Source organism: Microcebus murinus, chromosome 7 (assembly GCF_040939455.1).
Source record: "Microcebus murinus isolate Inina chromosome 7, M.murinus_Inina_mat1.0, whole genome shotgun sequence".
Taxonomy (NCBI): Eukaryota; Metazoa; Chordata; class Mammalia; order Primates; family Cheirogaleidae; genus Microcebus; species Microcebus murinus.
Window position 1 is genome coordinate 84,295,977 of NC_134110.1, and position 27,307 is coordinate 84,323,283.

Genomic DNA, 27,307 nt, shown 5'->3' on the forward strand with positions numbered 1-27,307 from the left:
TTGCTCAGGGAAGTCGGCCTTTTTGTTCTGTCTATGCCTTCAGCTGATTGGATAAGGCCCACCCATATTGTGAGAGCAGTCTGCTTTGTGCAGAGTCTACAGATTTAAGTGTAAATCTCATCCAGAAACACTCTCACAGAGACATACAAAATAACGTTTGACCAAATATTTGGGCACTGTGGCCCAGACAAGTTGACACATAATATTAACTGTTATACCACCTAAATGCCAGGCACTTATGACTAAAGATAACAAGATGACTGAAACTTGGTCTCTGCATTAAGTGTCGGGAGCCAGCAGTTTTGACCATATGACATAAAAATTGTAGTATACTGGAACCTAGAGAGAGAATATGAATCTGGAAAGCCAGGAAACACTGAAATCACTGCTTTTATGCAGAGTAAAGAGTTCAAGAAGTAAAAACTTGAACATAAAAGTGAAACGATCTGGTTTGTGTTCTTCAAAAGATAATTCTGTAAGTAATATGGAGAATGATTTGAGTGGAGTGAGACTGATGGCAGGAAGGCCAGTCAGGAGGCAAATGGAGTTGTTCAGGTCAGAGACACTGAGGGTCCGAATTAGATAGTAGTGGTAGAAAGGAGTGGGGGAAAGACTCCGGAGATATTTCAGAAGTATGATTGATAAGAGTTAAGTAGCAGAAAACATGCATGGGGGAGACAGGAAGAAGGAGCAGAGAATTACTTTAAGTAATAGGTGGTTGTCATATGCTGCAGAGACCAAGGAAGAGAAAGACTATATATTGATTTGTCAATGAGAAAGCCTTTGGTGAGTGTGGCAAAAGCAATTTTAAAAACCTGCAAAAGCGGGTTTTAAGAAGTTTTTATTTATTAGACAAAACTTATACACGGTTAAAAGAATTCTAGCAACACAGAACAAGCAGTGAAAAAAATGTTGGTCTCACTTCATCCTGAGACCCTCGATCTCATAGTTTCTCTTCCCAAAGATATTTCCCACACTGAATAAATATTTGTACAGCATTTAGAATAGTATCTGAAATACAATGAATATTATATCAGAGTTTGATAAGTAAAGATAAAATATTCTTACAGAGATATTCTATGCTTTTGCACTAGTATACCCCTGCTTCTTAAAACTTTCAGATTTATTGAGGTGCAGTTCAATGAATTTTGACACATATATGTATTTACCCATTAGTCAATACCACAATAAAGATTGATGACATTTCCATTACCTCAGAAAGTTTGTTAGTGCCAGTTTGTGGTTAAACGGTCCACTACCCTCATTCCATGGCCAGCACTGATCTAATTTCTATTTCTATTGTTTTGCCTTTTCCAGAAGAATATCATATAAATTAAATTATACATTCAATTTGTAGACTTCTGTATATGACTTCTTTTTTCTTGGCATAATGCTTTTGAGAGTTTTCCACATTGTTGCATTTATCATTAGCTTGTTCTTTTTTATTGTTTTATTCTTCACCAACATTTGGGTTATTCATAGTTTGAGGCTATTATAAATAAGTGTTTATAAACATTCATGTACCAGTCTTTATATGTACATATTCCTCTATTATGTACTGTATGTACATATTTATATAGTAAGTACATGTTTAACTTTATAAAAAGCTATGAAGTTGTTTTCCAAAGGGGCTGTACCATCTGCATTTCCGCAGCAATATTTGAGAATTCCAGTTGTTCCACATCTTCTCTAGCTCTTGGTATTGTCATTTTGATAGTTCAGTGATATTAGTAGATGTACAATGCTATCTCATGGGATTTTAATTTTCATTTTTCTAATAGTTAATAATGTTGAGTATCTTATCATGTGCTAATTTCTTCCTTGAAGTGTCTGTTCAAAACTTTTGCCTTTTTAAAAAACTGGATGGTTTGTTTTCTTATTATTGAGTTGTGAGAGTTCTTCATGTATCTTGGATACAAGTCCTTATTAGATATATATTCTATAATAATGTCCTTCTATTGTGTGACTTATCTTTTCATTTTGATAATAGTGTTGTTGAAAGAGCAAAAATGTTTAATTTTGATGAAGTCTACTTTATCAAACTTTGCTTTTATGATTCATATTTTTGGGATCCTATCTAATGAAAGTTTGCTTACTGCAAGGTGACAATAATTTTTTTCCGTTTTTTTCTATAAGTTTTTTAGTTTTAGGTTTTACATTTAGGCCTATGATCTGTTTTAGTTTAATTTTAGAGCATGGGTACCAGGTTACGGTTGAGGGTTCCCTCCTTCCCTCCATCCCTTTCATCCTCCTTTCCCTTTTTTTACATATGGCAGTCCAACTGTTCTAGGACTGTTTATTAAAGATTAATCCATTGTCCATTGAATTTACTTAATACCTTTGTTGAAAATGAGTTTGACCACATTTGTGTGGATCTGTTTCTGGATTTTCTAGGCTGTTCCATTAATCTATATTTCTGTCCTTAAGTTATTACAACTCTATATTGATTGTAGCTTTTTTAGTAATGTTTGAAATCAGGGAAAGTGAGAATTTTATCTTCGTTCTACTTTTAAAAAGTTGTTGTGGCTAGTCTGGAGCCTTTGTGCTTTCATAAATATTTAGAATTAATTTCTACCAAAAAAAGCCAGTTGGGATTTTGATTGGGAATGTGTTGAATATATAGATCAGTGCTATATGAATTTACATCTTAAAAATACAGTCTTCCAACCTATGAACAAAGTCTATTTCTCTATTTATTTAGGTTTTTAGAAATATATCCAAGCATGGTTTTGTACTTTTTCATAGAAAGAGCTTACATGATTTTTATGTTTATCACTAAGTATTTCATGTTTTTTGATGCTATTGTTAATGGAATTGGTTTTTAATTTTAATTTCCAATTATTCTTTGCTAGTATATAGAAATTCAATTAATTTTATGTGTTGACTTTGTGTCTTGTGACCTTGGTGAACTAACTTATCAGACTAGGTTTGTTTTTTTTTTTTTTTTAGTAACTTTAGGGTTTTCTACATCGATGATCATGTTATGTGTGAACCAAGAATTTTATTTCTTCCTTTATAATCTGTATACTTTTTTTTTTTTGTCTTGCTTTATTGCACTGACTAGGACATTCAGTATAGTGTTAATTGAAGTACTAAGGATAGACATCCTTACCTCGTTTCCTACCTTAGGAGGAAATCATTCAGTCTTTTACCATTATGTACCATGATGGTTGTAGGTTTTTCATAGATGCCATTTTTCAGGTTGATGATATTTTCTTGTACTCTGGTTTTGGTTTTGCTGAGAGTTGTGTTTTTTTTTTTTTTTGCTAAAAAGTTATCCATGAATATTGAATTTTGTCAGATGATTCTTTGCATTTATCAGGATGATCATATGATTTTTCTGTTAGTTTGTTGATACAGTAAATTTCACTGATTGGTCTTTTTAAATTATTAGGTTATATTTTAATAATATAAAATATAAAATTATATATAACCTAATAATTATAAAATATAAAATAATATATAACCTAATAATTATTTTAACATTTTAAAATATAAAATTATAAAAATATAAAATTATAATATTAGGTTATATATAATTATTAAATTATTATTAGGTTATATATAACAAAATTAACCCATTTAATTATTTTGGGGTATATAGTTCAATGGCATTAAGTATATTCACAGTGTTGTGTACCTATCACTACTGTCCATTTCCAGAACTTTTTCCTGATCCCATACAGAAACTGTACGCTTTCTCTAGCCATTGGTAACCTTTATTCTACTTTCTGTCTTTATGAATTTGCCTGTACTGGTACCTCATCTAAGTGGAATCATACAACATTTGTCCTTTTGTGTCTGGCTTATTTCACTTAGCATAAAGTTTCCAAGTTTTATCCATGTTGCAGCATGTATTAGAATTCTCTTCTTTTTAGAATAATATTTCATTGTATGTATATTTCACATTTTGTGTAACCATCTGTTGATGGACATTTGGGTTGTTTCTACCTTTTTACTTGTGAATAATGCTGCTGTCAACGTTGATGTACAAGTATCTGTTTGAGTCCCTGCTGTCAATTCTTTAGAGTATACACCTAGAAGTAGAATTGCTGGATCATATGGCAATTTCTGTTTAGTTTTTAGGAATTGCCAAACTGTTTCCTATAGTGGCTGTATTATTTTACATTCCCACCAGCAATACACAAGGCTTCCAATTACTTTATATCCATATCAAAGCTTGGTTTGTTTTTTAAAAAATAATAGCCATCATAATGGGTGTGAAGTGGCATTGATTAATTTTTGAATGCCTGGCATAAACCCCAGTTGGTCATGATAACATATTACCTTTTTTTTTTTTTTTTTTTTTTTTTTTTGAGACAGAGTCTCGCTTTGTTGCCCAGGCTAGAGTGAGTGCCGTGGCGTCAGCCTAGCTCACAGCAACCTCAAACTCCTGGGCTCGAGCGATCCTTCTGCCTCAGCCTCCCTGGTAGCTGGGACTACAGGCATGTGCCACCATGCCCGGCTAATTTTTTATATATATATCAGTTGGCCAATTGATTTCTTTCTATTTATAGTAGAGACGGGGTCTCGCTCTTGCTCAGGCTGGTTTTGAACTCCTGACCTTGAGCAATCCGCCCGCCTCGGCCTCCCAAGAGCTAGGATTACAGGCGTGAGCCACAGCGCCCGGCCAACATATTACCTTTTTTATATATTGCTGGAATGGATTTGCTTATATTGTTAAAGGATTTTTATCTCTATGTGTGAGAAATATTGGTCTGTGTTTTTCTTTTATTGTAATATTTTTTGGTGTGGGTTATCAGGAAAATACTGACTTCATATAGTATATTTGAAAATATCCCCCTCCTTTCCTATTTTCTGGAAGAGTTTGGTATTCTTCCTTAATTGTACAGGAGAAGTTACTAGTAAAGCCTTTTTGGCTTGGAATTTTCTCTTTGGGAAGGATTTTTAACTGTAGACTCAATTAAAAGTAAATATAAAGTTACACAGGTTGTCTGCTTCTGCTTGAGTGAGCTTTGGTAGTTTGACTCTTTCAAGGAATTTGTCTATTTCATGTAAGTTGTTGAATTTATTACTATAAAGCTATTCATAACATTCCCTTATTCTTTTAACGGCTACAGAATCTGTAATGTACACTCTCTCATTCTTGATGTTGGTAATTTCTTTTTTCTTTCCCTTTTGCTCAGTCTGGCTAGGGACTTATCAATTTTTTTAAAAATCTTTTCTAACAACTGTGTGTTGGTTTCATTGATTTTTGTCTATTTTTATATTTTAATTTTATTGATTTCTGCTCATTTTATCCTTCTTTTATTTGCTCTGTGTTTTAATTTTCTGTTCTTTTCCAAGTTTGTAAGATGGAAGCTTAAACTATGGAACTGAGAAATTTCTTTTCTGATTTAAGTATTTAATGCCATGAATTTCTTTTTAAGTTACTCATTTAGCTCTGTCCCACAAATTTTGACAAGTTGGCTTTTTATTTTCATTCAACTCATAATATATTCTCTAATTTCCCCTTTGATCTCTTCTTTATGTCTGTTCTGATTGTCTACTTGTTTTATCAAGTGTTAAAGTCTCCAGCTGTTAAGTTTGAATTTGTCTACTTCTTTTTTCAGTTTTTGTTTTATGTATTTTTAATTTCTTTTTATTCTCTGTTTCCTCCCATGAAGATGTTTTATGTATTTTGAAGTGTTGTTGCTATACATATAAAATTAGGGTTGTTATGTCTTTTTGGTTACTTGACCACTTTATTATTGATATTTCCCCTTTTTCCTTGTTCTAAAATCTGTTTTGTTTGATATTAGTATAGCCACTCCAGTTTTATTTTGATTAGTGTTTACATGGAATATCTTTTTTAAAATTTAAAAAAAAATTTTTTTTTTTGAGACAGAGTCTTGTTCTGTTCTCCAGGCTAGAGTGCCATGATGTCAGCCTAGTTCATAGCAACCTCAAACTCCTGGGTTTAAGCAATCTTTCTTCTGAGTAGCTGGGACTAAAGGCATGCACCACCATACCTGACTAACTTTTTTTTGTTTGTTTTCCATTTTTAGTGGCCCAGCTAATTTCTTTATATTTTTAGTAGAGACTGGATCTCATGCTTGCTGAGGCTGGTCTTGAACTCCTGACCTCAAGCAGTCCTCCTGCCTCAGCCTTCTAGAGTGCTAGGATTAGAGGCATGAGCCAGCACACCCAGCCTGGGATATTTTTTTCATCATTTTACTTTTAGCCTACAGTCTCTATGTTTAAACTGGTTTCTTTTAGGAAGCATGTGGGTCTTGCTTTTTAAAATCTAATTTGATAAACTCCGCCTTTTAGTTGGGGTAATTAGACCATTTGCATTTATTATAGTTATCCAGATGGCTGTATTTAAACATACCATCTTACTAGTTGTTTTCTGTTTTTTTCCACTCATTCTTTGTTCACTGTTTTTTCTTTTACCTCTATTGTGGTTATACATGTTACTTCTATATATATTTTAAACTCCATAATTCATGGGCACTAATTTTGCTTTATATAGTCAATTTGTTATCTTTTTAAGTGATTAAAAGCAGGGAAAAATGTCTTTTATATTTACTTTCACTTTTACCATTTTCAGTGTCCTTTATTTCTATAGATCCAATTTTTTTTTTTCTGGTATCATACCCTACTTGAAGAACTTCCTTAAATATTACTTGTATTAGTAGGTCTGTAGGCAGTGAATTCTCTCAGCTTTTGTTTGCTTTAAAAAAAAAAAGCCTTTATTTCACTTTCATTCTTTTTCTGTGATGGTTTTATGCACAGAGTGGAGAGAGGGCTCAGTCCTTCGGGAGAGCTGCTTTCCTCCTGATACTCAGGATATTGCTCTCGCTTCCTCTTGGTGGGATGTATGTTTTTATCTTATTCTTGATGAACTTGAGGGCCTGCTTGTCCTTGTAGACCTGAGCAGCTCCACAGCACGTCACTTGCTTGGGGCAAAGCCATATCTCTCAGGTCATGAATCACACAGACTTTTTATGCTTGGTGAGGCGCCTGAGGTGGTGACACTGCTCCGGCTTACTGTGACATTCATTATGATTTTATTTTCCAGGGGTTCTGAAGTGGCATGGACGATTGCCTTGCATCAGTTGTGTTTGACACTTGAGTTTTATTCAGAAATTCATATACTTTAGAACTGGGAAATTTCATGTATTATTTCTTTGATAATTTCCTTCCTTTCATTTTTGCTATATTGCTTTCTGGGATGCTGGTTAGTCTTATGGATGGTCTTGTGATTTTCTTTTTTGTTTTTTTCCCTATTTTGATCTCTTTTGTTCTGTTTCTTGGGAGACTTCCTCAACTTTGTCTTCCAGTCTCTCTTTGACATTTTTACTTCAGTTATAGTATTTTTGATTTTCCAGGATTTTTTAAAATTGTTTTTGTTCTGTTCCCTGCATTATCCTCCTGTTCTTTGTGGGTCTGAAGCCAGGAGGTTGTCTTCTGAAGGGTAAATGAGGGAGGAGGCTGAGGATCTTCTCTTTTAGTATGTAACCTTGGACTCCATCTCCTTATTTGCAGGGTGGCATGTGGATCTCACCCTCAACGGTGCCTGGTATCCAGATCCTCTCCTAAAGAGGAAACCCCCATTAGGAAGGGGTAGGCACCTGGCTTCTTGGGGTCGAATAGGTGACTTGGGGATTTCATAATACCTTGAAAAGACTTCTAGGCAATCTTTCTGTTTTCAGCTCTTTCTAGGATTGATCTTTAGATATACCAGAAGTACTTGTAATTCCTGAGACTTTCTGGGGTCCTGGGTTACAAATCACATTATTTGGAAGCTCTTTATTGGCTTCTTCCCTCTGCAGGTTAGGATTTAGCCACTCACATCTGCTAAGCTAGTGACAGCCTGTGTATCTGCTTTTAGGGTCCAGACTTTGACTGACTTGCCTCTACTGTTGTCTCCTTTTGTATTGTGTGTGTTTGTGTGAATGTGTGTGTGTGTACTTATGGATTCTTAGATTATCAATTTAGAGATATTTTGGGGGAGAGAAGAGAATACTCCTTGTGTTCACTGTGCTATGTATAAACAGAAGAAACCTTACAAAAGCCTTGGGGTAGAAATCAGAGAGCAATAGGCTTGGGATTTAGTTGAAGGTGAAAAGTTAGGCACAGAGAATATAATCTAATATTTAAATAACCTTAATCATTATTAGAGGAGAGGAATTAACAAAGGAGGAATGAAATGGTGAATGTATTATTATCAACTTCAACTGAACTGCAAATGCCTGGGAGTCTGCATTTTTCTAATCAGCTTGCTCTTCTCCTCCCTAAAGTGTCTTGTTCCTTATTGTCTACACTTTCCTCAAACTTATAGCCTTCCTCAATCAGCTTTCCTTTTATTTTGTGATTTAGTCTTGTATTTCACAGAAAATATGGAAATGGGAGGCCCCACAGGCCTTCCCCACCAACATATACCTGCATTTACAAATGTTTTTGCTCCTCCTCCATCCTTTTACCACAGAGGAAGTGTTCTCATTGGATTAAAGGTTGGTCCATCTGTGTATATCAGGATGAGTCAGTCACTGAGCGGAGTGCATTACAGAGATCACTGATTCTCAAGATGGGGTTGGAAGCTACAAATTTTAAGTGATATCAGTTTGTAAGGTTCTGCGGTCCATGGAATCTTGGACATGGAAGCAAACAAGGCATATTGGTTGGCCTTTGATTAGGGATTTGCAGGATGGGTTTACAGAAGGATAAAGGTAGGAATAGTTGAGAGCTGAAAGGAGAATGATATGGGATCCTAGTGAGGCAGATAGGAAAGTAAGCTGTAAGTAGTGCAATAGATTGGGGAAAATCAAAAGGCTGGAAGGACTGAAATTCAGTTTAGAAAAAGCATGTTTATAGGAGTAAAGAAAGTCATCTAAGTGTATAATAGAAGAAATACAGAAGAAAAATCTGGAGGATGAGCTATACTTTGTGCCAGTGGGTTTCCTCTTTCCATGGTTCTCGTTAATAACTTCTTGGGCCTTGTTCCTGCTGACCTCTTCCCCATAAACAGTGATCTCTAAAAGAGTGAGAAATCTTGGCATTAGGCATAGCTCTCAGTTGATAATGAAATACTACCTACTGGTTAAAATTCATAGTTATCAAGGTAACGAAATCAAGGTAAGGGACAGAAGAAATTAGTACAGTTGAAATGAAACAGATTTTATTTATTCCATCCATTAAAATGAAAAGGTACTTATTTGGAAAGCCTAGAATCCTGCCTCTAACTATGGAACTGCTCCAGGGTTCCTGACACATAAGTACTTCTCTAAGACCCTAAGCAGTTGACGACAGTTTGATAAGTATACACTATGTTTTAGAGGTATGAATAAAATTAAAAATAAGGAAAGAATTAAAAAGAAAAGTTGAATATATTTTATCTCTCTCTTCACCAGATTTTTACACTAATAATGATTTTAGCTTTTCAAAATCTTCTAAATTCTTTTCATCTCTCATACATAGATACTTCTTGTTTCTCCTCATTTGTTGTTTACAGTAGAGTCCTTTGCATCCCACCCATACCTTTAGAGCATTCTTCTTATTAGTTCCAAATTCTATTCTTTATCTCAGTAGTATTCTTTCCTTTCTTAGGTGTAAACTGTAAATGCACAGGGTATACCTCATCCATAACCATAACTTTTGTTTTTTATTTTCTTCAGCTGCTTCTTTCTTTCCTAATAATGATAGTACAAAGGTGGCATGGCTACTGTTTCTTCAGTTGGAAGACCTAGTTTGATGTGCTGGTACCTTCATATGTTATCTCTGTGACCTTAGACAAATTATTGAACCTCTCTCACCCTAGTTTGCTTCTCTGTAAAATTGAATATATAATATCACTTATCTTACCAAATTTTTGTGAGGATGAAAATGAGATAATCCATATCCATGCGAAACACTTAGCACATTAGCAACCACACTTTAAGTCTTAGTATCAGTTTGTTTTATTACACAGCAATTTCTGTCCTGTGAAGGATGCCTGTGTTAGCATTTTGCAATCAAAGGTTATAGCAGCAATCTCTCAGAATAGTGAATGTGGAGTAAGAGAGGAATTTGTATTTTAAAGAGATAAAATAAATAATTAAAGGGAAAAAGAGACGCTGTTTGCTTCATATGAAGCCATTGACTGTTTTTAACATGCCATTCAACTTATTTTTCAGGATTCTTTATTTTCTTTTTTGCTTCTTTTGTCTGCCACTATATCTTTCCTTATAGTAAAAATGAAAGAGAATTCAATAAGAAATTGTTTAAAACATAAATGAACATTGGTAAACTATTTGCTAGAATTGTATTTTATGTATATATATGGATTTAATTTATCCATTTGGCCTTTGACGTCTGATGACATACGTATAAAATGCTGCTCATAGTGAGAAATAAGCCTTTTTTTACCCACTCCTGTACTTCATATCAGTAGTACCATCACCACAAAAAGAAAGCATCACTAGTTAAAGTCACTTATTAATTTGATTATAATACTTACTACAAAATATCTGTGTTTCAGATTGTATTTAATACCAAACAGATCATGTGGTAAAAGTCCAGATATTACATGTTTTCCTTAAAGTTAAGGCTTAGCTTTCAATTTTTTGTATATGTCATTAGCAATATTTGGTCGTTCTTATCACAAGACTTCTCCAGAATGAACATTGTAACATTTCTGTTGTTAATCTGACCTCAGGAGTGATAAAGAAGCTGTTAGTCACTTTAGTACTTGTGATGATTGTTATTGTTTACTGTCTGAATAGGAATTATTTATTTTTTAATCACCAAGTTAAAGAATATAATAATATTACAATATTATTATAATATAATAATAATATAATAATACTGAATATTGGTCTTTCTTGACACCTTAAATTATAGATTTAAATGAGCAGGTAAAAGCAGAAAGAGACATAAAAATAGATTCAAATGCAGAAAAGGAGTAGATGATACTGTTCATGTTATTTGTGTAGCCATTGTCCCAGCATCAGGGATGGGGAGAATATGCAGAAAAATTGTATGAGAGACCTATGTCTTTGCTTAATTGATTAGTCAACATTTTTTCTTTTTGAATAAGCCTGTTTTTCTGTATTTAAACAGTTGATTTAATCTTTCAGACAGGGGAAAACAAAGGATGGAGTGGTCCAAAGGCTGGGTTTCCTGAACCACCAAGTAATAGTAAGTTCTCATTTTTATGTTATCTGCACTTGGTATTCATCAATAGTTCAGTGACTAGCTATCCCTGGGTCTGTATGGGCCCAAGATGCCCAGTATTGTGGAGGGTACAAAGGAGTCATGGTGTTTGCTCTCCTGAAACTAATAGAATAACTGGAAAACCGAGACACAGCCACTCATATCCTAAACATGGTTAAACCATTACAGATGGAGTACCATTTAATCCACATAGTGATGGCAGTTCTTTTTTTAAGTTGTCATTTTTATTGAAACAACATTATTATGATATAAAAAATTTGAAAAAAGAAGCAGTTATCTACGAGCTGATTACGTTATCAAATCAGCTTTCACTGTTTCAATTGTTTTTATATGCACACAAATTTTTATATATAATATGGATAAAATTTTTATTCTGTTTTCCTTTAATGTTGCTATATGCATTTTTCACATTTTGCTGAGTCATTAGAACTTTTAATATTTTATTAAATTCGCTAAGTGAAATATCAGAAATGTAAGAAGAAAATTACTTGGTTTCATCCCACTTATAATATTGCCAGACATTTAGCGATGTACTTCAGTTTATTTCTTTTTGCAAATGTACATGATCAAGGTATTTTTGTATTGGGCATATAGAAATTTTTCCTTTTCCTTTTTCCCTGCCCCTCCCCAAAAGCATCTATTTGCTGAAGTGACCATTTTACTATAAATCAGTGAATCAAAACATTTAAACAGTGAAAACACCCAAACTCATTTCTAACCCTATCTCTCTTCATTACAACCTCTGGACACTGAACAACCCTAAATCTGAAAATTGTCATAATGAAGGTTCTTTAGTCTTTGATATTGGCAGCTCATCTCTTGAAGTATAATGAAATTAGTAACAAATTCTTATCAAAGCATGCTTATAAGAATTGAATTCGTGGACCACTAAAGCTAGTTAGCCTCTTGAAAAGAATTTTTCAGTGAGGTAATGATATTTTTGGGCTACTTTATGGCAATAATTTAATGTGCCTCTGAGCTCTTGGACTACGTACATAGGGGTGATGACTGCGATGGGCTTACCACGTAGCCTAAGGAAAAAATGGAATCAGTTCAGGATTCCTAGAGTTTGTGTTTAATTCCTTTGATGTTCAAGTATATTGGTTCATAATTACTTGGTAAGGAAATGTAAGAAACATTAAATTGATTGCAGTTTTATATAAAGTACTTAGCACAGTACCTGTTTCCTAGTAAGCATGTAATAAATGTTGATTTCCTTCCATGCTTCTTCCCTCCTTTCTTTTGTAAAAATGATATAATTCTGTGTAGGCTTGCCAGAAGTTCCCTTCTTATACTTCTTATCTGTCAGATGTTTTTGCATACATATGGTAACCAAAGAATACATAGTTTATTCTTGAATAGTTATGTTTTGGCACTCGACATTTTTTTTTCAAATAATATAAATGTTATGTATTTGAATGTAGAAATCAAATAGTTATTAACTTGACAATTTTAACATGAGAGTACATTATAGATAATCTGCTAAATCCATCATTAAACAGCAGTATTTCAGCCCCTACCTTTATGTGTTTGTTGATTTTTTTTTAACTTGCTAAGGAACACTAGAACTTGTCTGCAAATATGGGAAGGGACATCATAATGAGGCCCATGAGTTTAATCAGAAATGTGTAAGAATGCTTAAAAGTTTTGCTTTAGATATAAAGTTAAAAGTGATAAAGCTATCTGAAGCCAATTTAGTGCTTTAGGAATTCCTCTAGTCTACTACAATGGTTCAAATTGAACATTTGAAAAAAGAACATTTTCTCTCTTCTTTCTAGCTTTGTGGGGGGCAGGTGTGATAAAACTGATGTTAGGGTTCTTCCAAATGAACACTGAGTGGTCCTTGCCCTGGGTTACCATTGGAGCATAGAGGCAGAGTAGCTCCAGAGTAACTGTTTCACTCTCCAAGGGCCGTTGCTCACTAGAGAAACCCTAGAGTACCCATGGAGCTAGCTTGAAGCTACTTAAATAAAACATTAGGAAAATTTGGTTTCTGCTTAGTAATTGATCACTCAGGTGATGAATCCATTACCTGAAAATTAAGTTCATATATTATGGTAACATTTAGGTTAACTTCTCTTCTACTTAATCAGTTCCTTATGTTTGAAATTCTGCTCTAGATTATTTTTGTCCCATGAAGAATACCTGTGTTAGTATTTTGCGGGCAAAGGTTAGAGCAGAGATCTCTCAGGATGGTACATGTGGGGGAAGACAGGAATTCAAGATTGCCAATGCTGGCTGCCTCACAGACATGTTGTCTGTGCTTGAACAACTTATTGTACATCTTATTCATTGTGCTAAGAGTTATGCATGCTAATTTATAATGTTGAGAATCTTTAATTATGTAACATTTATAAAATGATTATATCCTTGAATGTAACATCTGAAAAGGTAACATATTACTTCGTGAAAAACACCTTGTCATCATGAAATGGCTTTCTCTATTATGTCTTTGTTAAATTCTACAGTACTTCAAAATCATAGTTTTAAAGGTCAAATTTTTAAGCCAGACTGGTGGTGCCTGTAGTCCCAGTTACTGGGGAGGCTGAGATGGGAGAATCACTTGAATCTAGGAGTACGAGTCCAGCCTACATAGCAAGACAGCATTTCTTTAAAAAAAACAAAACAGAAACAAATTTTTAGCCACCCATTATTTGGATAAATAATATGAAATTAGCTTGGAACCATAATGTACAAAAATTAAAAGAAGGAATGCAGAATTGGAAAGGAGAAAGGGGGGAATTTTAATCTGGTATAGCTAGCACCTAACTATAAGTAGACAAAAAAATGTTAATGTACATGTGCATTTAATTTTTGAAGTGGAAGATATTTTTTTAAAGATTACAGTCATAAGAAACTGCTAACAATTACAACTAAAAAATAATTTAAATGGTTTTGCAAGTGATTGTGATTACATAGCCGGTTCCTCAATTTATTTTCCTGGCTTGATTGCCTGCAGATTTAAAATATGGACCTAATTTTTGCATGCTGCTCAGACTTTCTTCATTGTACTGAAATGTAGCAAAAGGTAGACTATTCTAAGTGTGTTTTTACTCTTTGAATCACTGTCATAGTTACATTGAAGTACAAGAACACATAACTCTGTGTTAAATTTAGCATAGGGCAACTTTATGCTAAATTTACGTATTTATGTATATTTTTAGCATATACATAAAAAACTAGAGTTTTTACAGATGAATGACTAACAAGTATTTTAAAAAGATCACACATTTTAAAGATCTACTGATGGATCTAAATCCATCTACTGATGGAAAACTTTGTAAAATAAGTATAGTTCAGTTGATAATATCTTTTTTTTTGTATTCACATTCCATGTTATTAATACAGGGTTTTACTTAAAAACAGGTTCATTGTTTCTTAAAGGTGAACTCTAGCTTAATACAGAATTGGACTAAGCTCAAAGATATTCACTGGTATGTGCCGAATCCACCCACTAAAAGATTATTTGGAGGCAGTTTTCACATAAATATTTTTCTGTTAACCTTTTAAAAAGTTTTATTTAGCCCCTGTGAAATATGCTAGCTCTTCTAGGTTCATTAGAGGTGACCTAAGATAGATATTTTTGGGATGTGATAGAGTTCTTATTAACCTTTTCAGGATTTTAGTTGACTTACCAATGTTTTTGTCACTTTTGTTTCACATGCATGTACTATTGCATCCTGGAAACAGGAAGCTGCACCATCCCAGTATTGTGACATTGGATAGATTGCCTGCTTGTTTCCTATATGCTGTGTACTGTATTTAGAACCCCTACTTTTCTTTCTTTTTTGAGGGGTGGTGTTGGGTATGAGGGTTGCATTTTTAAGATAATAGATTAATATATATCTTTCTTTACTAGTGTTTTGGTAGAGTTTCCTGAACAAATTCTTTTGAGAGCTTCCATAACAGAAACCACTCTGTAATGAGACAGTTAAAATATGGAGCCAACTGGATTTAAATATAAAGCTGAGTGATCCAACTTAATTATTTATTTAGACATAAATACTGTATTGAAAAGGTAAGAGTGTAGCTGGCTTGTAGTGGTCTTGTTGAAAGGCATTGGTAGGTTACTTGTTCTGGGCAGCCCAGTCCCTGAATACCTGGTTGTTTTCGAACAAAGGCAGGTCCCATAAATAGGGGGCTATTTATTTGGAACAGTCAGGAACAACAGGAACAACATCCTCACTGCTGTCCATCTGAGACTGCAGATGGAAATGTTCTTCCTCCCCTGAGCAAAGGAGGAAAGATCCAAATATTCCAGAATACCATCCTTTTCCATTGGTGGCTGTGTTAGTTAGACCTACCTGAGCGATGAGAAGCTATAGGCTTTTAAAAAAATCACGTTGGCAAGGATTCTCTTTTCTTACCTACCGAATCTAGGAAGATTAGAGGTAGTGTTAGGCTTGCGTCTATTTTTTCCATATCAATTGAGTCTGTATTTTAAAGCCCATTCATTCAAAGGAAAAAGAATCTGAAATTAGAAAGTAAGTTTTAAATGAGATTAGCACAGGTAGAATATTTTTCTGAAATCTCAGGAAAGATGTAATGAATTTAAATTTTCATGATTTTAAAAATTTGTTTGACTAATTTTTTACACTCACACAAAGATTTCAGATATGTATTTTTTTTTTACAAGAAACAGTCTAAGCAATTTAAGGGTGCATTTATTGGTTGTAGTGTGATAGTGTTTTTAAGCAGAAGAGCAAAGGATGAAATCATAAAGAAAAAAGAGATGGATTTGGATATATAAAAACTAAAACCAAGTTCAGAGAACAGCAGAAGAAAATAAAAAAACAAATGACAAACAACATAAATTGCAGCTACATATATAACAACAGGTTGAATATACACAAAGGACACATAGAAGTCAAAAAACAAACAAACAAAAAAACAAAGGGCTAACACCCCAATAGAAAAATGACCAAAGATCTTAGAGAATCATTTTAAAAGAACAATTTTGGCCAATCAGGAAAGTGCATACTAAAAATAAATGTTACAAAATTTCTGATTCATAAAAATTATCAGGGATCTAAAAATGGCAATTCCAGCTGTTGGGGAAACAGACCCTCACATGCTGCTGAGAGGATTGTGACTTAGTACTGCCTTTTTGACGGGAAGTAGCATAAGTACACAAAGCAAAAGCCCATGTCTTTCTAAAACTTAACTAAAATGTATGGAAAAATAAAATAGTTTTCCATAATAAACATATACTGGTTTTGTAATTAGAAAACAAATCGAGTATATTTAAGACACAGATATACAAATTTTGGCCTGAAACGCATAATCTGACTGAATTTAAACATAAATAGTATATATTAAACAGGGAAGCAGAATGGTCTCTATAACTGAAGTCCACTTGGGGAACCTTTTCGGACTTTTTTTTAAGCAAGAAGAGGAAATGTGTAATTTTCTAAAGTCTGAATGAAATTTCAGACTTTTGAAATTTGAGAAATTTGAGCTAGAAATCTAGAATATATGCTCTTTATTCTAAGAGGTCTATAAGAATACAAAGGTGTTTAAAATTAGTATTTTCAAAATTAGAAAATAGACTATAGTGACAAATGGTTAAGTGTCTTCCAGAAATTAAAAGTTGAAGTCTTAAGAACTTCTTAATTGATTTTCTCTATTAACAAAGAAACTGTACAATAAGCATAAGGAAAAAATAAGGGTAATGCTCATTTTCACTCATTTTTGTCTAGAAAGATGGAGTTTTATAAAATCTCAAAGTGTATTACAATTTGCCAAGAAACATTAAACTGCTGTGTTATTTTTAAAGAAAAAATAAGCAATACTTGCTGCATAATGTATTAATGTTTAACACTTATATAAGTTATAAAACATGATAATACCCGTGAACCCACCACCACATTTAAGAACCGGACATTACCAATACTCTTACCTTTGCCTTTATCCTCCTCTTTCATATCACCCTGCCTATCATGCCTCCCCCAACAGACGTAACCACTGTCTCTGGATTATTTAGTGTAGAGGATGGGGTCTCCCTCTGTTGCCCAGGCTGGAATCCAGTGACACACTCATAGCTCACTGTAGCCTCTAACTCTTGGGCTCAAGCAGTCTTCCTGCCTTAGCCTCCTAAGTAGCTAGGACTACAGACACAAACCACTATGCCTAGCTAATTTTAAAATTTTTTGTAGAGACAGGGTCTTGCTCTGTTGCCCAGGCTGGTCTCAAACTCCTGGCTCAAGTGACTCTCCTGCCTTGGACTCCCAAATTGCTGGGATTACACTCATGCACCACTGTGCCCAGCCTTATCTCTGGCTTTTTATGCGTAGTTGCCCCAGTCTTTATTCCTTTTATCAAATGAATATGAGTCTTTAACAGTATTTGTTTAATTTTACTTTTTTCTTAACTTTAGAAAAATAGCATCATAATGTGTATTGTCTTCTGGAACTTATTCCTCCCCCCCCCCCCCACTTACCATTGCAGTTTAAGATTATTTTATTTTGTTACATAGAGTATTTCATCTGTGTGAATAATTCTGTAATGATTTAGCCATTCCATTATTGGTCCACATTTGGGATTTTTCAAGATTTTGTTGTTATAAACAAAACTGCTGTGAATATTTTTCAACATATCTATTGGTGCACATGTATCAGAGTTTCTGGGAACACACCTAGGAGCAAAATAGGGTACGTGTAAGTGAAAATTTACAAGAAATAATAGTTATTTCATAGTGGAGAGCCCATCAAAGTATCTAGTCTTCCTTATTGCCAGAAGTAGAAAACTTGTATTAATTTTTTTTACTTTTGGTTTCATTCTTTTTTTTTTTCTTTTTTTATTTCGGCATATTATGGGGGTACAGATTTTAAGGTTTCAATAAATGCCCTTTCCCCCCCTCCCCCCACAAGTCTGAGTCTCCAGCATGACCATCCCCCATATGGTGCACATCTCACTCATTATATATGTATATACCCGCCCCCCTCCCCCCTGCCCAATACCCTATTACTGCAGTACCTATGTGACCACTTAGGTGCTATTCAGTTAAAACCAATTTGCTGGTGAGTATATGTGGTGCTTGTTTTTCCATTCTTGGGAAACTTCACTTAATAGTATGAGTTCAAGCTCTAACCAGGAAAATATGAGATGTGCTATATCACTATTGTTTCTTAGAGCTGAATAGTACTCCATGGTATACATATACCACATTTTATTAATCCATTCTTGGATTGATGGGCACTTGGGCTATTTCCACAGCCTTGCAATTATGAATTGTGCTGCTATAAACATTCGAGTGCAGGTGTCTTTTTTGTAGAGTGTCATTGGATCTTTTGGGTAGATGCCCAGCAATGGGATTGCTGGATCAAATGGTAGATTCACTTGTATCGCTTTAAGGTATCTCCATATTACTTTCCACAGAGGTTGAACTAATTTGAAGTCCCACCAGCAGTGTAGGAGTATAGAATTTTTTTATTTCCATCTTGATTTCTTCATTTACGAAGTAATCATTTAGTAGGAGGTTGTTTAATTTCCACGTTTTTGTGTAGAAATGTGAGTTTCTGTTAGGGTTGATTTCTAATTTTATTCCACTGAGATCTGAGAAGGTACATGGTATGATTTCTATTTTTTTAAATTTCTTGAGATTTACTTTGTGTAAATCTCTAGGATATGGTCAACCTTAGAGAATGTCCCGTGAACTGATGAGGAGAACGTATATTCAGTGGATTTTGGGTAGAATGTCCTGTAGATGTCAGTCAGACCCAGTTGTTCCAGGGTTTTGTTTAAGTCCATTATTTCTTTATTAATTTTCTGTTTGGAGGATCTGTCTTGTGCTGTCAGTAGGGTGTTGAAATCTCCGGTGATTATGGAGTTGCTATTAATCCTTTTGCTTAGATCCAGTAAGGTTTGCTTTATGAAACTGGGTGCACCTAAGTTGGGTGCATATATATTTAAAATTGTTATCTCTTCTTGTTGAAGTGTGCCCTTCACCATTATATAATGACCCTCTTTGTCTTTCACTACTTTTGTTGCTTTAAAAACTAAATCGTCTGAAATTAGAACTGCCACACCAGCCTTCTTTTGGCTTCCACTTGCCTGGAATACTGATCTCCACCCTTTTACTTTTAGTCTATATGCATCCTTGTAGGTTAGATGTGTTTCCTGAAGACAGCATAGACTTGGCCTGTATTTTCTTATCCATTCAGCCAGCCTATGTCTCTTGAGTGGAGAGTTTAAGCCATTCACATTTATTGAGAGAACTGATAGGTAAGGTAGATTACTGTTCATTCTGTTGGGTTGGATGTTGTTGCTTTGATTTCTCTCTTGAGCCATTGTAATATCTGGCCTTTAATCTTTGGGTTTTGGTTGTTTTTATATTTGTGAGTTTTTATTATGGTGTTCTGTGCGTAACACTGTTTTGAGTACTTCTTGTAGGGCTGGTCTTGTCTTGGTGAATTCTCTGAGACTTTGCTTGTCTGAGAATGTCTTTATTTCTCCTTCATATATGAAGCTTAGTTTTGCAGGGAATAAGATTCTAGGCTGGGCATTGTTTTGTTTCAAAAGAGTGAGAATGGGGTCCCAGTCTCTCCTTGCTTGTAAAGTCTCATTAGAGAAGTCTGATGTTATTCGAATTGGCTTTCCCTTGTATGTCACTTGCTTCTTTTGTCTTACAGCTCTTAGAAGGGCCTCTTTAGTTGATATTTTGGTCAGTCTGATGACTGCATGTCGTGACGTCTTCCTGTTTGCATTGAATCTCCCAGGGGTCCTCTGAGCTTCTTGAACTTGTATATCGAGATTTTGAGCAAGGCCTGGGAAATTTTCCACTATTACATCTTCAAATAGCTTGTCCAACCCTTGGGTGTTTTCTTCTTCCCCTTCTGGTAACCCTATGACCCTCACATTAGGTTTCTTCACATAATCCCACATCTCTTGTAGGCTTTGCTCTTTTCTCTTGTTTCTCTGCTCTATCTCTCTGATGGTTTTATTTAGTTGGAGGGTGTTATCTTCAAGCTCTGAGATTCTTTCTTCAGTTTGATCTACCCTGTTCTTGAGACTTTCCACTGTATTTTGTAGTTCCCTGAATTGATTCTTCATTTCCAGGAGTTCGGTTAAACTTTTCTTCATTGTGTCCATTTCTTTTTCCAGATCCTGGAGGCTTTTTGTGGTTTCTTTGTGTTGGTTATTGAGTTGTTGTTGCAGCTCGGTGAGTGTTCTTATGATCCACATACGGAATTCCTCTTCTGTCATTTTGGTTGCCTGATTTGGGTTGGTGTCCGTTTCTAGGGGGCTGGTGCTCCTCTTTGGGGGTGTGTTTTCCGTTTGGTTCTTCATATTTCCTGAGTTCTTTCGCTGATTTCTTCCCATGTCGATCAGTTGTTGTTCCTTTCCTTTAGGTTATTGTTTGGGTATTCACACACCTTGTTTAGTTTCTGAGGCGTTAGGTGGTGTCTGTGGGTGAGATTGGACCACTCCCTGTATATTGAGTCAGTGGGTGCCGTGGAAAGGCTGTGCAAGATGCCGTCCCTGTCATTAGGTGGCGTTTGCTTGGAGGAACAGGCTATGCTGTTGATTTTGTGTCCTGTTATCAGCTCTTGTTCTGGGCGGAGCTGGGTTGGGTAAGCCTGCCCTCAGGCAGTTAGCAGGGGTCAAAGTTCTGTTCTGTGCTTCCAGGAAAAGCTGTCAGGGCAGGGCTGGAATGGTCCCGCTCAGCCAGAAAGTCTGGGTGTGGGGGTGGGGCTGTCTGAGACCCGCAGTCTGGAGCGGGCCTCGCTTCTTTCCACCCTCCCCAACTCCGCAGCTACTCCTGGGCCTCTGCCAGCAGTCCAGACCACACGTCACCAGGCCTCCCCGGATTGTGATGCCGGCGGGGAGGTTCCCTGCACAGGAACACCACCTGGGCTAGGGGCTTGGCCTCCCTTTGGTGGGACAGTTGCCCTCTAGGACGCTGATCTGCCCCTGGAGGCACACACACCTCCGCAGGCTGTTCACAAATATGCCTTCTGTGCCCCGGGCAATGCTAGACCTTGGTGCAGGGGATCTGGTCTGCAGGTCCGACCTCTGGGTCCCAGAGTTCAAACTGTATCCCCACCAGGGAGAGGAGTTCCGGTCCCAATTCACCCACAGGGAGCCCAAGCTGTGTCTGTGTCTCTCAGCCTCTGAGTCAGCACCGTTCTCCTGGGAACACCGTGCCAGCAGCACCTGGGAGGGCTGGCGGGTAGGGAGCTCACAGTCTGAGTTCCCCTTAGTCAGCTGTAGGGTCCCAAAAGGGAAGGTCCCGTTCCCTGGAGGTGCCTCCGGCTGGTGGCTGTATTGTCTCTCTGGGCAGCCGAAGGTACAGTCGGCGGAGGGGAGAAGGAGGCAATATGGCGCCTGCCGTGCGGCTCGGGTCTGTGCACACAGAGGTGCACAGGGATTTGGGAGTCTGGTGCCGTGTCCACTACAGGCTCACCGCTACCTGGCGGTGGCTGTCTCTGGGCTGGTGTCCGCAGATCTCTCCACCCGCTGGGGAGCCCACCAGCAGTCACAAATGCAGGGGAAGGGAAAGGTGTTTTATCCACCTACCCTTCCCGCTGGTCTCCGGGCTGCTCCGGCAGTCTCAGCTTCCAGTTCTGCTCTGAAGCCCCCTCCCGTGGAGTCTCCCGGTGTCTCAGGTACCCCTCCTTCCGCCCCTTGTCTGCTGTATGCTCGCCTTCTTGCTTTTTTTTTCTAATTTCTGCTAGAATCTGTCTTTTCTGCAGAGACACTCTTTCTGGCAGTGTTTCTCGTCCGCCATCTTGATCCTCCCTCCCTACTTTTGGTTTCATTCTTGATGATTAATTTAGTTGGAGTTCAAATTCCACTATCCTCTTAATCTTTTTTTTGTTTTGTTTTTACTTAGTTTTTTGAATGGGGAAAAATTAAAGTAGCAAAAAAGTGAAAAAACTCTCCATACTTTTTGTCCTTTTTTTTTTTTTTTTAATTTTGGCTCATTATGGGAATACAAGTGTTAAGGTTACATATATTGCCGATGCCCCCTTCCCCCCCTCGAGTAAGAGCTTCAAGCGTGTCCATCCCCCAAATGTTGCACATCTTACTCGTTGTGGTTGTATATACCTATCCCCTCCTCCCTCCTCCACCCTCCCACCCTCCTGACACCCGATAGATGTTACTCCTATATGTCCACTTAGGTGTTGATCCGTTAATACCAATTTGCTGGTGAGTACATGTGGTGCTGGTTTTTCCATTCTTGAGATACTTCACTTAGTAGAATGGTTCCAGCTGTATCCAGGAATATACAAGAGGTGCTATATCACCATTGTTTCTTAAAGCTGAGTAGTATTCCATGGTACACATACACCACATTTTATTAATCCACTCATGAATTGATGGGTACTTGGGTTGTTTCCATAGCTTTGCAATTGTGAATTGTGCTGCTATAAACATTGGAGTGCAGGTGTCTTTTTCATAAAGTGACTTTTGATCTTTTGAGTAGATGCTCAGTAGTGGAATTAATGGATCAAATGATAGATCTACTTGTATCGCTTTGAGATATCTCCATATTGCTTTCCACAGAGGTTGAACTAGTTTGCAGTCCTATCAGCAGTGTAGGAGTGTTCCCCTCACTCTGTTTCCATGCCAGCATTTGTTGTTTGGGAACTTTTTGATAAAGGCCATTTTCACTGGAGTTAAGTGATATCTCATTGTAGTTTCGATTTGCATTTCCCTGATGATTAGAGATGTTGAGCATTTTTTCATATGTTTGCTGGCCATTATTCTGTCTTCTTTTGAGAAGTTTCTGTTCATGTCTCTTGTCTGATTGCTGTAGTGAGGACTTCCAGCACTATGTTGAACAGAAGTGGAGATAGTGGGCAACCCTGTCTTGTTCCAGTTCTAAGTGGGAATGCTTTCAATTTTTCCCCATTCAGTATGATATTGGCTATGGGTTTGTTATATATGGCTTGTATCATTTTTAGGTAAGCCCCATCTATGCCTATTTTGTTGAGCGTTCTTATCATAAAAGGGTGTTAAATTTTGTCAAATGCTTTCTCTGCGTCTATTGAGAGGATCATATGGTCTTTGGTTTTGCTTCTGTTTATATGGTGAGTACATTTATAGATTTGCGTATGTTGAACCATCCCTGCATCCCTGGGATGAAGCCCATTTGGTTGTGATGAATTATTTTCTTGACAAGCACCTGGATTCGATTGGCTAGGATTTTGTTGAGAATTTTTGCATCTATATTCTTAAGGGATATTGGTCTATAGTTTTCTTTTTTTGTTGCATCCTTTCCTTGTTTTGGTATCAAGGTTATGTTCGCTTGATGTTGTGGAATAATTTCTGCAGGATAGGCACCAGTTCTTCTTTGTAGGTGTGGTAAAATTTGGGTGTGAAACCATCTGGTCCAGGACTTTTCTTTTTAGGAAGGTTTTTTATTGCTGTTTCAATTTCAGTACTTGATATTGGTCTGTTCAGGGATTGTTCAGGGATTGTATTTCTTCCTGGTTGAGCCTAGGGAGGCTGTGTGTTTCTAAGAAATTGTCCATTTCCTCCACATTTTCCAGTTTGTGTGCATAGAGGTTTTTGTAGTGTTCATAAATTATATCTTGTATCTCCGTGGCATCAGTTGTGATTTCTCCTTTATTGTTCCTGATGGAGCTTATTAGAGATTTTTCTTTTCTGCTTTTCGTTAGTCTAGCCAATAGTGTGTCAATTTTGTTTATTTTTTCAAAGAACCAACTTTTTGTTTTATTAATCTTCCGTATAGTTTCCCTGTCGTCAATTTCGTTTAGTTCTGATTTGATCTTAATGATTTCACTTCTTCTGCTGGGTTTGGGGTTGGTCTGTTTTTTTTCCAGCTCTTTGAGACGATTCATTAGGTTGTCTATTTGTGATCTTTTCGATTTTTGGATATAGGCATTTATGGAAATAAACTTTCCTCTCAGGAATGCTTTAGCTGTGTCCCACAGGTTTTGGTAACTTGTGTCACTTTTGTCATTTAGTTCAAAGAATCTTCATACTTTTTGTCCTTGTTAGCAAAATTTCCACCCTGACCCTCTAGTGAATAATTTATGGTTGGTTATTTTCTTGTGTATTGTTTCAGGATCTTTTATACAGATACAGGCAAATTCAAATATATGTTATTTAATTTCCTAGCATTTCAGACATGCTGTTCTATAATTTTCACTTAAAAATATGTTCTGAAGAGCTTTTCATATTGATATATATGTAGGGCTTTATTATTTCTTAACCAGTTTCTAATTGGTGGGCATTTAGATTGCTTACAGTATTTTTCTGTGTTCTAGTATATTTATTGCATAAATTCCAATAAGTGGAATTACTGAGTTTAAGAGTATGTATACTTCTAATTTTGATAGATGTTGCCAGATTACTCTTAATATACACCAGTTTATATTCCTACCAGCAATATATGAGATTTCCTGTTTCCCTACAGCCTCAATAACACAAATGTGCTATCAAACTTTTGGATCTTTGCCAATCTGATAGTTGAAATATGGTGTTCAGTACAGTTTTGCCTTTCTCCTATTAAAAATGAGATTGAACATGTTTTTGGTATATTTATGAGCCATTTGTATACTTTTTCTCTCAATGATACAGTCATCTATTGCCCACTTTAAAATTAGATTGTTGGTCTTTTTTTTTTTAATCGATAGCACTGTGTGTGTGTGTGTGTGTGTGTGTGTCTGTCTGTCTGTCTGTGCCTTTATGATATGACTTTCAAATATTTTCTTTGTTTTCTTTATGATGGAATTTTCTTTTAAAGTTTAGTTTTATTTTTAGTATATTTGAATGACCTTTTTAAATAGTCTTTTCTCTTGTAGCATTTGTAATCTTGGCAAAATTAATAATGCCTTCCCCACTCTCAGCTCATAAAAATTTCTTTTAAGTTACCTTCTGGAACTTTTATAGTTTTGTTTTTTTATCTTGAAATCTTTGATCCATATGGGATTAATACTGACAGTGTGGATCCAACTTTATTCCCCACTGCATTGAGACCTCATTGTTATTCTGTACTAAGATTCTGTATGAATTTGGTTTTATTCTGGACTTTGTGTTCTCTCTGTTCATCTGACTATGTATTCATCTGCCAGTTTAATTATTGAGTCTTTATTGAGTTTGTTTAAACAAATGTAAATGAAAATTTGATTGGCCCATGATCTTTTTGCACATGCTACATGAAGTACAAGTAATTGAAAAGCTAAAAATCCCCTTGACACCAGAAATAAGAGGTGTGAGGGCATGAAGCATCAATTATAAAGCACTAGAAGAAGCAACAGGGATCTGTATGGTTGCAAGCTGTTAAGGTTCAGGAAGGCAGTGGAGATAACCTCCCTAAAACTTCTGTATATAATGTGAATATGTCATTCAGTCTTTCATTTGTTCAGAAAGTATTAATATTTATTGGCTGCATTGTACAATTTTTGGTAACATTGTGGATGTCAGTAGTTTTTTGAGTTGAAATTACTTCTTGAAAAACTAGCCAATATATAAGACAAACATTGGTAACCACCACCATCTCTTTTACCTCCCAAATAAGAAAAGGTGGGAAACTTAAAAAAAAACAAACAACAAAACAAAGAAGTATTATTTGAAAAAAATGTCAATTATGTTTGATCTAAAAAAATCAAATAGCACAGTATTGAACATTGTTGGTGCTCAATATTTGAACAAATGAAAGAAATAGATTTAGTTTTTGCTTTTTTCCTAACTGTATTAATGATCTTTTAAGTAGTTTATAATATATACCAATTAGCTTCCTCTAAATGTGTTTGAAATAGAATCCTAGAAATTTAGATATCATCTAGACTTGTGGTTTTCAGCTTGATGTTGCTGGACTGAATATAATAATGGCTGACACTATTGATATTTCAACAACCTAATAGAAATAATGCACTTATTCTTAGTAGATTGTTTTGCTTCAGTTATAATTTTATCTGAATTCATATCTCAAGATGTTCTGAATCTCAGGTTGGCAGTCTTTGAAAGATGATTTATTATTACTTAATAAATGCAATCTGTCTGAAAGACACATCCTTTAAACATGGTATGAATAGAAGAAAAACAACATGAGTCCTATGTGTGAAAATATTGGAGACTGTCCAGACTCACATTTTACAAATAGGAAAATTGAGGCTCAGGTGATTTTATAATGTGTCCAAAGACACTCTGATAGTTCAAGATAGTGAAGACTTGAATTCATGTCATTTGATTCCAAGGTCTGTACATTTTCCATTAGACAACAAGTTTATTTCTAGATATATTATTATTACTATTATTATTTGGTAGAGACAGGGGTCACGCTGTTGCTGAGGCTGGTCTTGAACTCCTGAGCTCAAGCTATCCTCCCACCTCAGCCTCCCAGTGTGCTAGGATTACAGATGTGTGCCAGTGTGCCTGGCCTCCAAATATATTATTGGTTGCTGATAATTAAGAAAAAAAAAGAGAATGATGTTTTTAAGAAACTCCACTAAAATTTATGCATTTTTTGAAAGAATGTTTTATATCATATATCAGAATCTGTAAAAGAAAAAAATTGAGTTTTATAACATGGAAAATGTTCAAAATATTGTTTCAGATACTAGATTGATATTTGGGTGGATCATGTAAAAATACTAAATTACTGAGAAACTATGTGAAGTATTTGTAATGAAATAATATGTTTAACTATTATTACATCAGTGAAGCAGTGATCTGTATTACTTGATTTTTCTTAAGAATTAGAAAATGTTTGTCCATTTTTAAAAACACTCAACAGGCTTTTTGGGTGATGTTATTCAAGTGTGTTCTTTCATTCCAAGCTTTCTGGTTTGTGTTAAGATGATTCATAGACTATTAGAGCTGCAAGAGATTTTCAAGTTCTTCATGTCTAATTCGTTTTACAGATGAAGAAAGCAGCATAAGGAGGATATCTGCTGCCTCAGTTAGAACCCAGACAGCTGGGCTTCAGTCCAGTGCATTTACCACTGTACTATTGTTGTCTTTACTTTGTCACATTTTGTGCTAATACAGAATGTCTGATTTTATTTTATTTTTTTGCTTTACCATTTTAAAAATTTAATTATAGTAAGCCCTTACTTAGCATTGTTGATAGGTTCTTGGAAACTGCAGCTTTAAGTGAAACAGTGTATAATAAACCCAGTTTTACCATAGGCTAATCGATAAAAAGAAGACCTAACACATTAACTGCCATGTGACT

General features: G+C 35.6%; 1 protein-coding gene and 1 long non-coding RNA gene across 12 annotated transcripts in view; one reads left to right on the forward strand and one right to left on the reverse strand.

The window, feature by feature from the left end:
- The window catches only part of STAU2 (staufen double-stranded RNA binding protein 2), a 311,803-nt gene that overhangs the window by 143,248 nt on the left and 141,248 nt on the right, over window positions 1-27,307 (forward strand). For all 11 annotated transcript variants that reach the window (XM_012735372.2, XM_076005212.1, XM_012735371.3 and 8 more), the window contains one exon: window positions 11,061-11,121. In XM_012735372.2, coding sequence (XP_012590826.1) covers window positions 11,061-11,121 — 61 coding nt within the window. The remainder of the gene's footprint in view (window positions 1-11,060; window positions 11,122-27,307) is intronic.
- Window positions 926-17,685, reverse strand: LOC105854806 (uncharacterized). The gene is made up of 3 exons (XR_012920198.1): window positions 17,597-17,685; window positions 15,529-15,628; window positions 926-1,011 (listed from the first exon to the last, which is right to left on the reverse strand). It is a non-coding gene; the product is annotated as an uncharacterized LOC105854806 (long non-coding RNA).